The following is a 13,748-nucleotide window of genomic DNA, read 5'->3' on the forward strand; positions in this document are numbered from 1 at the left end:
AGCAGCATAATCCGAGGTTGATATTATATTTGAGGGTGTGATTTTAGGATTGTTTTCCGAGTGTGTGGTTTCAGAGTGTGGTTACTGGGTGTGTGATTACTGGGTGTGGTTGCAGGGTGTGTGGTTTTAGGGTGTGGTTACAAGGTGTGTGATTTCAGGGTGTGTGGTTTTAGGGTGTGGTTACAAGGTGTGTGATTTCGGGGTGTGTGGTTTTAGGGTGTGGTTACAAGGTGTGTGATTTCGGGGTGTGTGGTTACAGGGTGTGTGGTTTCAGGGTGTGGTTTCAGAGTGTGGTTACAAGGTGTGTGGTTTCAGGGTGTGTGGTTTAAGGGTGTGGTTACAAGGTGTGTGATTTTGGGGTGTGTGGTTACAGGGTGTGTGGTTTCAGGGTGTGGTTACAAGGTGTGTGGTTTCAGGGTGTGTGGTTTTAGGGTGTGGTTACAAGGTGTGTGATTTCGGGGTGTGTGGTTACAAGGTGTGTGGTTTCAGGGTGTGTGGTTACTGGGTGTGTCGTTTTAGGGTGTGGTTACAAGGTGTGTGGTTACAGCATTATGGGCTTAAAAAAGCATGAAATCATGAGACAAAAATATCAAACCTTAACGCCTAATAACTGCGCCCAGAATTTTGAGGGACAAAAATAAAATGCATTTCAATTCATATGGTAATTCCAAATACCACTATTCCCGCAGAATGACGCCTTACAGTGTGTTAATCCTTAGTGTGTTAACAATTAGGCCATGTTAGGGATTACTTCCTTCAGTATTCGCTGTCAGTATATGAAACATTACTTGTGATTACCCAAAGGGAACAACTCTTTTTTCAGGTAAGTTAATGTGTAAACTCACTTTAGTTAATGGAACACTTATTGTAAAGTCGTTCTGTCATTTTTTTGTATTTATCAGTGATGCAAAGTTTTGTACTGGAAAAAGTGCAAAGATGGGCAACTAAACTGAATCCTGCTATGAGCAAGTCACAAGGAAAGACTTACTACAGTTAGACACTCTTCAAGCTGAGAAAGGGAAGGCTTTTACATTTATTAAAGAGATTTACAACATGAACTACAAAAGATTTTTAGGGTTGACTTCTGCAAAAAGAATATGCGGCTTAGGTGTAAATGGGTTAAATGGAAATGGTGCACAAATATGACTTGTGCGTTACAGGTTGCCAGGTCAATCCAAGGTATATTTTGTCAGGTCATGCAGTCGAGACAGAGGGGTCTGAAGATAAATGACGAGCCTAGAAGGAATGAGTGGTCTGTTCTCATTGTCATATACTCTCATGTGAAATCAGAAATTACCCATCGCTACACTTGTCGCTAAGAGTAGGGGGTTCCCCGGTGTCCTGGCCAAATCCCAGATCTGGCTCTCGCAAACTTGCCACTAAAATCATCCCCAGACTTAATTGGCTAAATAAATGTTCTCTCCCTCTCCACCTTCGCTAATGTGTGGTGAGCGTTCTGGCGCAAATTGGCTGCCGTGCATCACCCAGGTGGGTGCTACACATTGGTGGTGGGTGAGGTGAGTTCCCCTTCACTGTAAAGCACTTTGAGCATTTGGAAAAGTGCAATATAAATGTAATTATTAATAATAATAATAATAATAATAATAATAATAATAATAATAATAATAATAATAATAATAATAATAATACTGAAGACTTTCAATAAAATTAAACGCTAGAGTTGCTGAGGCACATGGAAGCTGAATGAAAACTATGGTTATGGATCCGTGTGAGTCACGCACATATGGATGCTTTAAATACCGTGTGACATAAAAAGCTGCCGCATGATTGGTTGCCTGCTGGGCAGGGTTCTGGAACATTCCAGGGAGGCCGTAAGAGAGACACGCACTGTGCGTGCCCCCAAACGGCGGTTTCCCTCACAATGACGGCGTTCTTTTTCGAATTTGCATGACTCCTGTTCATAAATCCAACACGCACGTGCCCTACCGAGTGCGTTATTTCTGTTTTTTCAGACGCACCATTCACCATAACCAATCATAACCCGAGGGTGCGTGGAACAGAAAGGGACAGACAGGTGAGAGGTACCTGGTGAGGACTGATCGCTGGACGCCACGAGCGTGGCGGGAGTGGGCCGTCGTCTTCTGATCTGCGGGGAAGGAAACGCAGAAACAGCTCCGTCACTGACTGATGACTAATACCGACATGACTAATACTGAACTCCATAAGGATCCCATGTGCAATCCGCCATGACTGCGGATCCATTGCTTGCCGTTTCTTTAAATATCAGCTGTGAACGGACCACCAGTGGTGTAGCCAGAATTCCTTTCGGTGGGGGTGTATGGGTAGGGTGGGGTGGGGTGAGGGTCGGGGTGGGGGGACAGGGGGGGTTATGTCAGGACGAGTGGGGAAGGGGGTTGAAATTTCATACCAAACTGACAAGGTCTGGAACAAATGAAATGTAATCTTATATGTGTAGTTGGGTGGGGGGCGGGGGGGGGTTCAGGTTCATTGCAACCACTTTTACATAATTGACATACATCTCCAGTATTTTGGGGAGGGGGGCCCACAAACCCTTCTCCCTTTGCTACATCTCTGCTTTTTTCTGCAAAGCAAACTGCAGGTCAGGTGCTTTCAGTCACAATAGCCAATCATAACTCTCACTCTGGGCAACACATTAGCCAATCATAACTCTCACTCTGGGCAACAATATAGCCAATTGAAACGTTCTCTCTCCCTGGGAAATACGATAGAGAGAATCACTGCACTGGGTCTTTTCATGAATGGCCATTAACTCACTGCAAACAACCCTGTGTTCTGTGCCCACTTGCACATGAATGCAGTCTAAAAGATCTAAGAGAGCAACACACATGCACACACACACGTAAAACACTGCATGCAGTCTAAAAGATCTAACACAGCAACACACACACACACACACACACACAGATAAAACACAGCATGCAGTGTAAAAGATTTAACACAACAACACAAACACACACACAAGCACACATGTGTGCACACACAATCTCATGCACACAAACATACATACACACACGCACACACACATTCCTCCATAGAGAGCATGTATTGAGCTAATAAAATCATATGGGTGATTCTTGTACAAAATTCCAGTTCTAAAGTAATGACTGCACGAACTTAACAAATTGTTATTCTAATTCAAATTCTGCCCTTTCTCTCCCTCCTTCACTCCCTCCCTCCTTCCCTCTCTCTCTGAGAACCTCACTGTTTGTGTGGGTATTCGTTCACATAGGCCCCTTAATGAGGCTAATTGAGTATTCAGAGTTAAGGGCGTCTCATTTGTTGCCAGATCATGACTGTGGAGAGCGGGGGCTGGGAATCTCAAACAGTCTGCTTCAGTCTCCATGTGAGTAGCTCTGCTTGCTCTTATCAGATGCATTATGGGTACTGGAGTACACTGCTCCAGGGTGGGTGACAGGCTGGCTGTTTTTCTTCTAAAAAGTACAAGAAAAACAGGAAGTAGGAGCAGCAAGCAGAGCGAGAAAAACAGCACTGCACTCATTCAGCAATACAGCAGACGTCTCAAAATTTAACTCCAATCCTGGAGCGGCCGTAAAGTCTACAGGTTTAACTCCAGTCCTGAAGGGGGCGCTGTGTCTGCAGGTTTAACTCCAGTCCTGGAGGGGGCGCTGTGTCTGCAGGTTTAACTCCAGTCCTGGAGGGGGCGCTGTGTCTGCAGGTTTAACTCCAGTCCTGAAGGGGGCGCTGTGTCTGCAGGTTTAACTCCAGTCCTGGAGGGGGCGCTGTGTCTGCAGGTTTAACTCCAGTCCTGCAGGGCTGCAGTGCCTGCAGGTTAAACTCCAGTCCTGGAGGGCCACAGTGTCTGCTGGTTTAACTCCAGTCCTAGAGGGCCACAATGTCTGCAGGTTTAACTCCAGTCCTGGAGGGCCACAGTGCCTGCAGGTTTAACTCCAGTCCTGGAGGGGCACAGTGTCTGCAGGTTTATTTTACATTAAGCTGCTAATTTAGATGATGGAAACCAGGTTTGTGGCTTCAGCGACTTCAATTGAGCACTTAAGTGCTGATACACAGCAGATTATGTGGCCCTTCAGGGTATCACAAAGCAGGGTTACTGAGTTAGCTGGATAACAGCTCTGAGTAAAACCCACAACCCTCCCAAATCAGGAACATGAATTGAAGTAAAAAGAGCTGTTCCAGGTTTTATTCAGTGCAGTCATCCAGCTAACTCAGTAATCCTGTTTCATGAAATACCCCCAAAGGACAGGAGTTTCAGATCCTTTCAAGATTTTCCACAGTGCCCGTGGGGTGGGGGTGGGGGGTAGGGGAGGCAGGGGCATAGCCGTCATGAAGACAATGGGAACAGCTTAGAGGGGTAATTATAATTTCATAAACGCCAGCCAAGCCCCTGGACTCTCTCTCTCTCTCTCTCTCTCTTACAGACACACACACACATACACAGCACTGTTATACCAACACCCCCACCCACCCTCTGGACCCTGCATATTCCACAGTAAGAAATGGGAGAATCCCAAGAACAAGGTCAGACAGCATTTAAATTAATATATTTTAATCCCTTTTAATTGCATTTTAATTGAGTTAAACCCAGAAAGTTGGGGTCCGATATAAAGGAACACATACAATACAGGATAATACACACAAGCAATCCGGAGGTGGACAGGAGCATCTATGTGTTCACCTTCCTCACAGCATACCTGAGTGTGAAGTGTGTTTACCTGAGCGTGGCTCTGCTGTAGGCTGTACCTCCTGCAAACAACCTGCACCTCCACCACATGATTTTACCTTATAGTTCATCTGGGAGGATTCTTAAATTTTGTAACGAAGTACTTTTCGGAGTACTTTTTTTTTTGTTTGTTTTGCCCATCCTTAACCATGAGCGTAGGGGAAAGTCATTTTGGACGTGGCGTTGCTAAGCGAAGTCCAGATTTGCTGAGGGAATGTGCCCTGATAATGAGCCTTTTCATACCCCGTGTAGATCTGTTTGTGAGCTTGAAGTGGAAAAAAAAAAACGCCAGTAAGTGTTTGGAGAGTAATCTAGGGGCGAATGTTTAGCCGGGCGTGCCGTGACGAGCATAATTACAGTGGACGCCGGCCCCCAAAAGCCGATTTGTAAATGCGCGGCACGGTGCGCCGGTCTGTCTGGGCTGGGGGGGTCTCTCTGGGTTTGGTGTTCTCACAGAAACACCGCAGGGACGTTTTAAATGGCTCACTCTACCAATGCCAGGCAGTGCAGTCATACGAGCACCACAACACAGACCTGAGTCAAATCATTTAGACCTGTAGGCAGTGGCCAAATTCCTGTGGATTACTTACTGTTTTAAAGCAAACATATCTATATGATTCTTTCATATTATTGGAATATTGTTTTTGTTCAGAGTTTTGCAGGAGGGTGACAAGCATTTCAAACATATAACTGACCCAGGTCTTTATATGATCCAGCTTTAGCTCCTCCCACTGAAAAACACCTGATAAGGTGAGATATCTGTGGTTTAAAACGCTTTAAACATCCCTCTGAATCCATCAGCACTCAGAAACTGGGAATATGTGATGGTTCAGATCCGTGACAATCCTCTAAATAGGGTTGCCAGATGTTTGGCTTTGGACTGGAATGTCCAGTTTCCAAATAATTTGTACAGGTCTGGTTTGTGTGCTCAACTAGATAAATGTCAAGTCTGAATAATTGATTGGAATTTGACCGTTAGTTTGTGAATTTCTTCTGTGTCCACAGTTTTACTCCCCCTGTCCTCACACTTGACAGCCCCGCCCTCACCCCTCAAACCCCCCCCAAACCCCCCAAACCCCCCAAACCCCCTGGTCCATGATCGGTTCCGTCAGCCTCCCACCCCCCAGTCCTCGATTGGTTCTGACAGCGAGCGTGCTCCTGCGTGCGTGATGATGATGTCTGGTTTTGACTGGTTGTAAATCTGGCAACCCTACCAGCAAATCCATTCTTAGTCATGTGATCAGACCTCCTGACCTGCTCTCGGACCACAGAGGAGCGTAACGGTTAGGGAACTGGGCTTGTATGCTGCTCTTAGTTGCTTTGGTACATACGCAGCCCTATAAATGGATGCTGTGTAAAAATGCTAGAAGTTTGCTGCAAGTCCTTCCGGATAAGACTGCCTGCTAAATGCCAGTAATGATAATCAGGATTAGGCTCGTCCACATTTGTGTTCCCTCACTGCTAATCCCCATTTCTCCCAAGCCTGTCCTATAAAACTGGGGAATAAATGAGCTGTTTTTAAAGTAACCGTGCATGTCGCAGATATGCAGATATTCACGTATGCCCTTCTCACTCACACCTCTCAGCCAGTACGATTAAAGGTCATTCAATCACAGTTTTTTTTTTTTGGGGGGGGGGGGGGGGGGGTCAAACCTGAATCTCTGACCTCCCCCCCTTAACATCTTTGCCTGTTTGTGCGCTTTATTAAAATATTGAATTGATAAAGTGCATTGATACTTCAGTTTCCAAAATACAAATTCACATCACTAGGTTAAATATAAAAGAATAACTAATTTTTTTCCAAGGGGGAACTTTAGGGGTATTTTTCTTTTTTTCATTAAAATGAAAAAAAAATGTCATAGTTGTATGCAGACATATTAATGTTGGGTTTTGGGGTTATTCAGGGTTCCTCTTTGGGCTGTGGCCTTGGTCAGCAGACAAAATCAATGCTGTATTTAAGCATGTATTCATTTTTTTCTCGTGTTTTCAGTGGAACAGGAATCAGCTTTGAGCTTCACCGGCAGAGGTACAGGCTCCGCCCCCTTTCCTCTCATTTTCCCTCCGAAACGTGAGGCTGTCTTAACTGACGAAGGAGAGGCTTCAGCACCGCCTCGTCCGTTCCACAAATGGCCCGTGCGCTCCAGAGCGTGAGCATGCCCTGCTCCGTTGTGCGTTTGAAACAGAAAACCAGAATTCGGCAGGACAGAGACGCAGTGTCAGGTAAAAAAAAAATAAGATGAGAAAGCAGGGAAAAAATACGATGCCCTTCACCGAACAGGATGTACAAACTGTGCTGACTGTGAAAATGCTCTTTTCCTGTTCTCCTTTGCAACTATGAATACAATTGTTATATACTGTATAATGAATATAATGTGTTTTTGACAGACAGGGTTATCTGTTCAGCCATTAGAAAATTGTTTGTTCTGGAGTCCTAGCTCTCTAGTCCATGAAGATAGCCCGGGCGTGGTAATGAAGAGAGTGGGAGGACTTGTCGAGCGTGCTCTGACAGCTGGTCGTTTCTGCGGTCCCGTGCCATTGGCTGTTAATCGGAGCCAGAGAGAAAGAAAAAAAAAGATCCACAATACGGGGGAAAAAAACCGTGAGCAGGATTGCTTTCACAAGGCGATGTGTTTGTCACTGCCTGTGTTCTGGCAAAGACTGTAGACCCCGCAATCTCAGATAAGATGAATATCTTTCAAGATTTCCAAGTACTAGAAGGCATATAGCTTAGCAGAGCTGGAGGTCAGATCCATTTCCCTTCAGCCAGTCCAGAAAAAATAATTAAAATTCAGTTCCCTCGCTGAATATTGCCCATAGAAGTCTTCAGTTAATGAACTGAATATCAATTCAGTTCCTGAACAGGCTAAATTGAAATGAATTGAGCCCAACATTGCTGCCTACATATGTAAAATTCGGTCTCCTGCACAGATATTTTGCATAATTGAGACGGATATTTCCATGGCGATGTTTGCGATTGTGTTCGAGGAGCATGCTGGGAAGGTAATTTTGTGAAAGTTCAGCTCTCCAGAGACGTGGTGACAGTTGAAGGACAGCATGGGGTGATCCTGCCTGAGTGTGACGGAAGACACTCCTGTGACGGGTTCCACTGCAGTCTGAACCGCAGTTTCGCCGTCAGTACCTCCACACAGGGCGATGGTCAGTACCTCCACGTGGGCCGATGGTCAGTACCTCCACACGGGGCGATAGTCAGTACCTCCACACGGGGATAACTTCAGTACCTCCACACGGGGTGGTGGTCAGTACCTCCACACAAGGCGGAGGTCAGTACCTCCACACGGGGCGGTGGTCAGTACCTCCACACGGGGTGGTGGTCAGTACCTCCACACAAGGCGGAGGTCAGTACCTCCACACGGGGCGGTGGTCAGTATCTCCACACGGGGAGGTCGTCACATGCGTCTCAGGATTCGTTCAGAGAGAGAGAGTAGAGAAGAGCTGGCCGCTCTGGGGCTTCACAGATCCATCAAACAGTCTAATTGGTGGACCTTGACAATGGAGTAGCCTGATTGGTGGACCTAACCAGTGGAGCTGCCTGATTGGTGGAGGCAGCCAATGTAGTATCCTGATTGGTGGCCTGAGCCAATGGAGCAGCCTGATTGGTGGACCGAGACAATGGAGCAGCCTGATTGGTCGACCCATCCAATGTCAGAGATTCAATCAGCTGATCTAAGGTTTATACACAAACATACAAACACATGCATGCACAAGCACAGCTTGTAACACACCCACACTCGCATGCACACACACACATACACACACACACACACACACACTATGAGACAGGCCCTCATATCTTAATTAATCTTTCTTAATTAAACCCGAAAGCTGGACTCATTACAGGTCTATTTAATTCACCCGTTAGGCTTAAAATAGCCCCTCCCCCTCCCCCATCACCCGGCTCACATCTGTCAAGCCCAAATTCTGTCCTGTCCCTGTAGGTGTCAGAATCACAGGGGTCCAATCAGAGCTGTGGACCTGCTCTGACCAAAATACTGGCAGGGGTCTGAGGACGATGTCGAAGAGCTCTGTTTGGTGTCAGCAAAATGTTCTGTGTGTGATAGCTGTTTCTGTGTGTGTGATAGCTGTTTCTGTGTGTGTGATAGCTGTTTCTGTGTGTGTTAGCTGTTTCTGTGTGTGATAGCTGTTTCTGTGTGTGTGATAGGTGTTTCTGTGAGTGAGCTGTTTCTGTGTGTGTGATAGGTGTTTCTGTGTGTGTTAGCTGTTTCTGTGTGTGTGATAGCTGTTTCTGTGTGTGATAGGTGTTTCTGTGTGTGATAGCTGTTTCTGTGTGTGATAGGTGTTTCTGTGAGTGAGCTGTTTCTGTGTGTGTGATAGGTGTTTCTGTGTGTGTTAGCTGTTTCTGTGTGTGTGATAGCTGTTTCTGTGTGTGATAGCTGTTTCTGTGTGTGATAGCTGTCTCTGTGTGTGATAGCTGTCTCTGTGTGTGATAGCTGTTTCTGTGTGTGATAGCTGTTTCTGTGAGTGAGCTGTTTCTGTGAGTGATAGCTGTTTCTGTGTGTGTGATAGGTGTTTCTGTGAGTGATAGCTGTTTCTGTGTGTGATAGCTGTTTCTGTGTGTGATAGCTGTTTCTGTGTGTGTTAGCTGTTTCTGTGAGTGATAGCAGTTTCTGTGAGTGATAGCTGTTTCTGTGTGTGATAGCTGTTTCTGTGAGTGATAGCTGTTTCTGTGTGTGTTAGCTGTTTCTGTGAGTGATAGCAGTTTCTGTGTGTGATAGGTGTTTCTGTGTGTGTTAGCTGTCTCTGTGAGTGATAGCTGTCTCTGTGAGTGATAGTTGCTTCTGTGAGTGATAGCTGTTTCTGTGAGTGATAGCTGTTTCTGTGTGTGATAGCTGTTTCTGTGAGTGATAGCTGTTTCTGTGAGTGATAGCTGTTTCTGTGTGTGTTAGCTCATTCTGTGTGTGTGATAGGTGTTTCTGTGTGTGTTAGCTGTCTCTGTGAGTGATAGCTGTCTCTGTGAGTGATAGTTGTTTCTGTGAGTGATAGCTGTTTCTGTGAGTGATAGCTGTTTCTGTGTGTGATAGCTGTTTCTGTGAGTGATAGCTGTTTCTGTGTGTGATAGCTGTTTCTGTGAGTGATAGCTGTTTCTGTGAGTGATAGCTCTTTCTGTGTGTGTTAGCTGTTTCTGTGTGTGTGATAGGTGTTTCTGTGTGTGTGATAGGTGTTTCTGTGTGTGTGATAGGTGTTTCTGTGAGTGATAGCTCTTTCTGCGTTCAATAGCTTTTGAGTGCCTCAGAACAAATAATTCTGATCATGGCAAATAGACAGTGCAGAAATTAGCTTTAATTAATTCAGAATTCTGTGCAGTTGTATGTACACCTGCTCCTTAATGACTTCCTTAAAACACGCTACTGCTGTTGCGAGCTGAAATCACACATTTTGGAGATGACAGAAGGATCCAGGCCACAGCGAGAAAGCTTAAAATCACAGCCCTTTCCCCCGTCTCCCTCGATTCTCCATCATGAATGTGCCTCGTCCTTTCAGTTCCATCAAATGCAGAAAAACGGGATGTTTCTGTGTCCTCTCTCTCCGACCAGTGGCTGCACCTAATCTAGATCCTGAGATAAATTCATAGAACCGAACCGTCCAAGCATCCTGTCAGGATGTGAGAGGTACTGTTCCAGCATCCTGTCAGGATGTGAAAGGTACTGTTCCAGCATCCCGTCCGTAGTCGAGTCTAAGAGAGCCTCAAAGTCTGCTCTGGATGTGAGAGGTACTGTCCCAGCATCCCGTCAGGATGTGAGAGGTACTGTCCCAGCATCCCGTCAGGATGTGAGAGGTACTGTCCCAGCATCCCGTCAGGATGTGAGGGCTACTGTCCCAGCATCCCATCAGGATGTGAGGGCTACTGTCCCAGCATCCCGTTAGGATGTGAGAGGTACTGCTCCAGCATCCCGTCAGGATGTGAGGGCTACTGTCCCAGCATCCCGTCAGGATGTGAGAGGTACTGTCCCAGCATCCCGTTAGGATGTGGTCTCTATAATCCCAGCATCTCGTCAGGATGTGACAGATGCCGTCCCATCATCCCATCAGGATGTGAGAGGTACCATCCCAGCATCCCGTCCTTCATTGGGTGTAAGAGAAAGCCTCAGAGTCTGCTCTGGATGTGAGTGCCCTGCGGATGCATATCGGTAACAACACCTGGTCCCCCAGGGACATCTCTACACTGAGAGACTAACTTAACTAAGGGTAACCAAGCCCTGAGAGTGTGTGTGTGTGTGTGTAGGTGTGTGTGTGTGTGTGTGTGTGTGTACATGCATGTGTGTGTGTGTGTGTGTGTACATGCCTGTGTGTGTGCATTTCCGTGTGTGTGTGTGCGTGTGTGTGTGCATGTGTGTGTGTGTGTGTGTGAGTGAGTCTGTGTGTGCGCGTGTGTGTGCTTATGTGTGTTTGTGTGTGCATGTGTGTGTGCATGTGCATGTGTGTGTGCTTGTGTATGTGCATGTGTGTGTGTGTGTGTGTGTGTGTGAGTGTGTGTGCATGTGTATGTGCGTGTGTGTGTGAGTCTGTGTGTGCATGTGTGTGTGAGTGTGTGTGAATCTGTGCGTGCGTGTGTGTGCATGTGTGCGTGTGTGTGTGCATGTGTGTATGTGCGTGTGTGTGTGTATGTGCGCATGTGTGTGTGTGTGTGCTGTGTGTGCGTGCGTGTTTGTGTCTATGCATGTGCGTGCATGTGTGTGTGTGAGTCTCTGTGTGTGTGTTTTTGTGTAGATGTGTGAGTCTGTGTGTGTGTGTGTTTGTGTGTGATTGTGTGCGTGTATTTCTGTGTGTGCGTGTGTGTGTTTCTGTGTGTGCATGTGTGTGTGAGTCTGTGTATGTGTGTGCGTGTGAGTCTGTTTGTGCATGTGTGTGTTTCTGTGTGAGTGTTTCTCCCACCAGACAAAGGGAGAAAGAGAGAATGAGTGAGAAGATAAAAAAAGAGGTTTTTCTGCCCTAAATGGCTGTGCTGCCCCAATACAACTGTGCATCACCTCAGAATAACTGAAACTGCGCATCTTTAACGGCCAGATATGTCTTTGTCCTTATTCATTTTCTATAACACCCAAATCCGACTTGCAAATTTTTAGAGAAATCTTCAATTTGTACAGGATCTCTCAGCATCTTCACAACAAAATAGGTCCAGCCCCAGGCAGCTACACTCCTCGAACAATACCGGCTGCACATGATCACGAGAATGTTTTTGGATCCTTCAGCAGCTGCCGATAGCGGACACCTCTTCAGTCACATTCAACAGCAGCGTAAATGAAAATGACAGTGCGTGCGGTATCAGGGGCTAACACACAACAGCTGGATTTCACGCGGTGATGTACCGCACTCTAGTAGGGATGCTACATTCACAACAGCCCCCTGCCCCCCCCCCCCATCCCCCCCATCCCATGGCTCACCTGCTCTGCTGCCTCTGGATCCAGGTGAGAGTCCAACAGCGGCACAGTGAACTGGATCTTGCGGGGGCTGCCGGTGTCCATGACGATGCCACCGGGGATGAGAGCGCGGGAGAGAGAGGGGGGTGTGGGGGGAGATGGACGGAGGGGCCGTTTAAGGAAGGGGTGTTCTTAGGGGGGGGTGGGGCAGGTAGGGGGCGGGGGTCGGAATACAGCACAGTCACAGTCGTCCTGAAAATCCTCTACTCCTCCGGTCTCCTCAACGTCGCCTTTTCTCCTTCTCCCTCTCGGTTTCTCCGCCTGTTTCTCTGTCTTTCTGTATCCTTCTCACTCTCCCTCGCGTGCCCTCTGTTCTGGTCCTCCGTCTCTCTCTCTCTCTCTCTCTCTCTTATTCCCTCTCTCTTTTCCTCTGTCCCTGTGTCTGCTCTCACAGCTTGATGCAAGGACACTCTTGCTCTCAACACCTCTCTCTCTGTCTCGTGTTTCTCTCTCCCTCCCTCCCTCTCTCTCTCTCTCTCTCTCGCTCTCTCTCCCCACCCGCCCCCCCTTCTCTCCACCCCCCCCCTCCCCAGTGCCTCTCTCTGAGCAGGAATATCAGTGAGCTTAAAGGCAGCAGCGCGGATCGTTCTTAAACAAACGCATTCGCAACGCATTCGCAACGCATTCGCAACGTAATGAGATTCAAGTGAAGCGGTAGCACAAGCACACACGCCGGGCTGGAGAATAATCTTTATCAAAAACCTGCGTGTGATATTGAGAGACTGCTTACTGGCTATATAACAAAATACAGATGCTTATAAATTATGATTCTAAACTATTCACACAGCTGCTGCACTGCTAAAGCTAATAGAAAATTAGAACACGTATGCTGAAAAAAATCTAAGAAAGTGAGGTGGTTTAATTATTTGAATGGTTTAATTTAAAAGCTTCAAATTAAAAATCTAATTTTCTATTTTTATTACATGATTTCTTAAGTATACTGCTGCTTAGCTACCTGATGCCTTGAGCCCTAGTTTAAGGTCAGCTGGTAATTTTATACATCCTTCTCGTGTTTTTCTTTGGTGCGAAATGAGGTGTGAGAAATTAGTTTAACTCCATTTAACACTTTCTGTTCATTATAGTTCACAACATACAAAAAAAAAAAACCAACAGAGAAAAACAGCACAATTCTTACAGCCAGTCAGTGTGTTTAAAGAGGGAGCTGCCAGCCCGAACAGCTCGGTCCGGAAAGGCCCTTTTAGCCACAGTGGCTAGCAGCGAAGGACTGCCTCCTGTGTGAACAGAAGACAAGACAGGGGAGATTATCATCTGCATAGAATCGAGTAATTACCGCAAGCTAATGCTAATGCTTGCATTAATTATGTACTAGAGGAGTATGCTGCTATTTATCTATTCACTGTCACTGATTTCACAAAGGAGACTGCAGGATTGTGCATTTCTGCTGTTGTGGAGATGGCAGTGAGGGGAACTGGAGGCTGAAAGATTTGCCTCTGGCTTGGCTGCTCTTTTTCACTCATTTATTTGAGCACTATTTGCACATGAGTTGAACGATAAATTATTTCCGCTAGACATTACATTTAATTGGCAGATGCTTTTACCCAAAGCAACGTACAATAAGTGCATACTGA

General features: G+C 46.4%; 1 protein-coding gene across 2 annotated transcripts in view; it reads right to left on the reverse strand.

Annotated features, from left to right (window-relative positions):
* The window catches only part of LOC118210523 (protein phosphatase 1 regulatory subunit 1A-like), a 28,293-nt gene extending 15,656 nt beyond the window's left edge, over positions 1-12,637 (reverse strand). Inside the window, exons 1-2 of one of the 2 annotated variants that reach the window (XM_035386761.1) lie at positions 12,124-12,637; positions 2,047-2,107 (exon numbers count right to left, since the gene is read on the reverse strand). In XM_035386761.1, the coding sequence (XP_035242652.1) occupies positions 2,047-2,107; positions 12,124-12,204 (142 nt within the window). In that variant the 5' untranslated portion in view covers positions 12,205-12,637. The remainder of the gene's footprint in view (positions 1-2,046; positions 2,108-12,123) is intronic. The other variant, XM_035386760.1, reaches the window with a different exon arrangement.
* Positions 12,638-13,748: the final 1,111 nt, after the last annotated feature.

This window comes from Anguilla anguilla, chromosome 13 (assembly GCF_013347855.1).
Source record: "Anguilla anguilla isolate fAngAng1 chromosome 13, fAngAng1.pri, whole genome shotgun sequence".
NCBI classification, from domain to species: domain Eukaryota; kingdom Metazoa; phylum Chordata; class Actinopteri; order Anguilliformes; family Anguillidae; genus Anguilla; species Anguilla anguilla.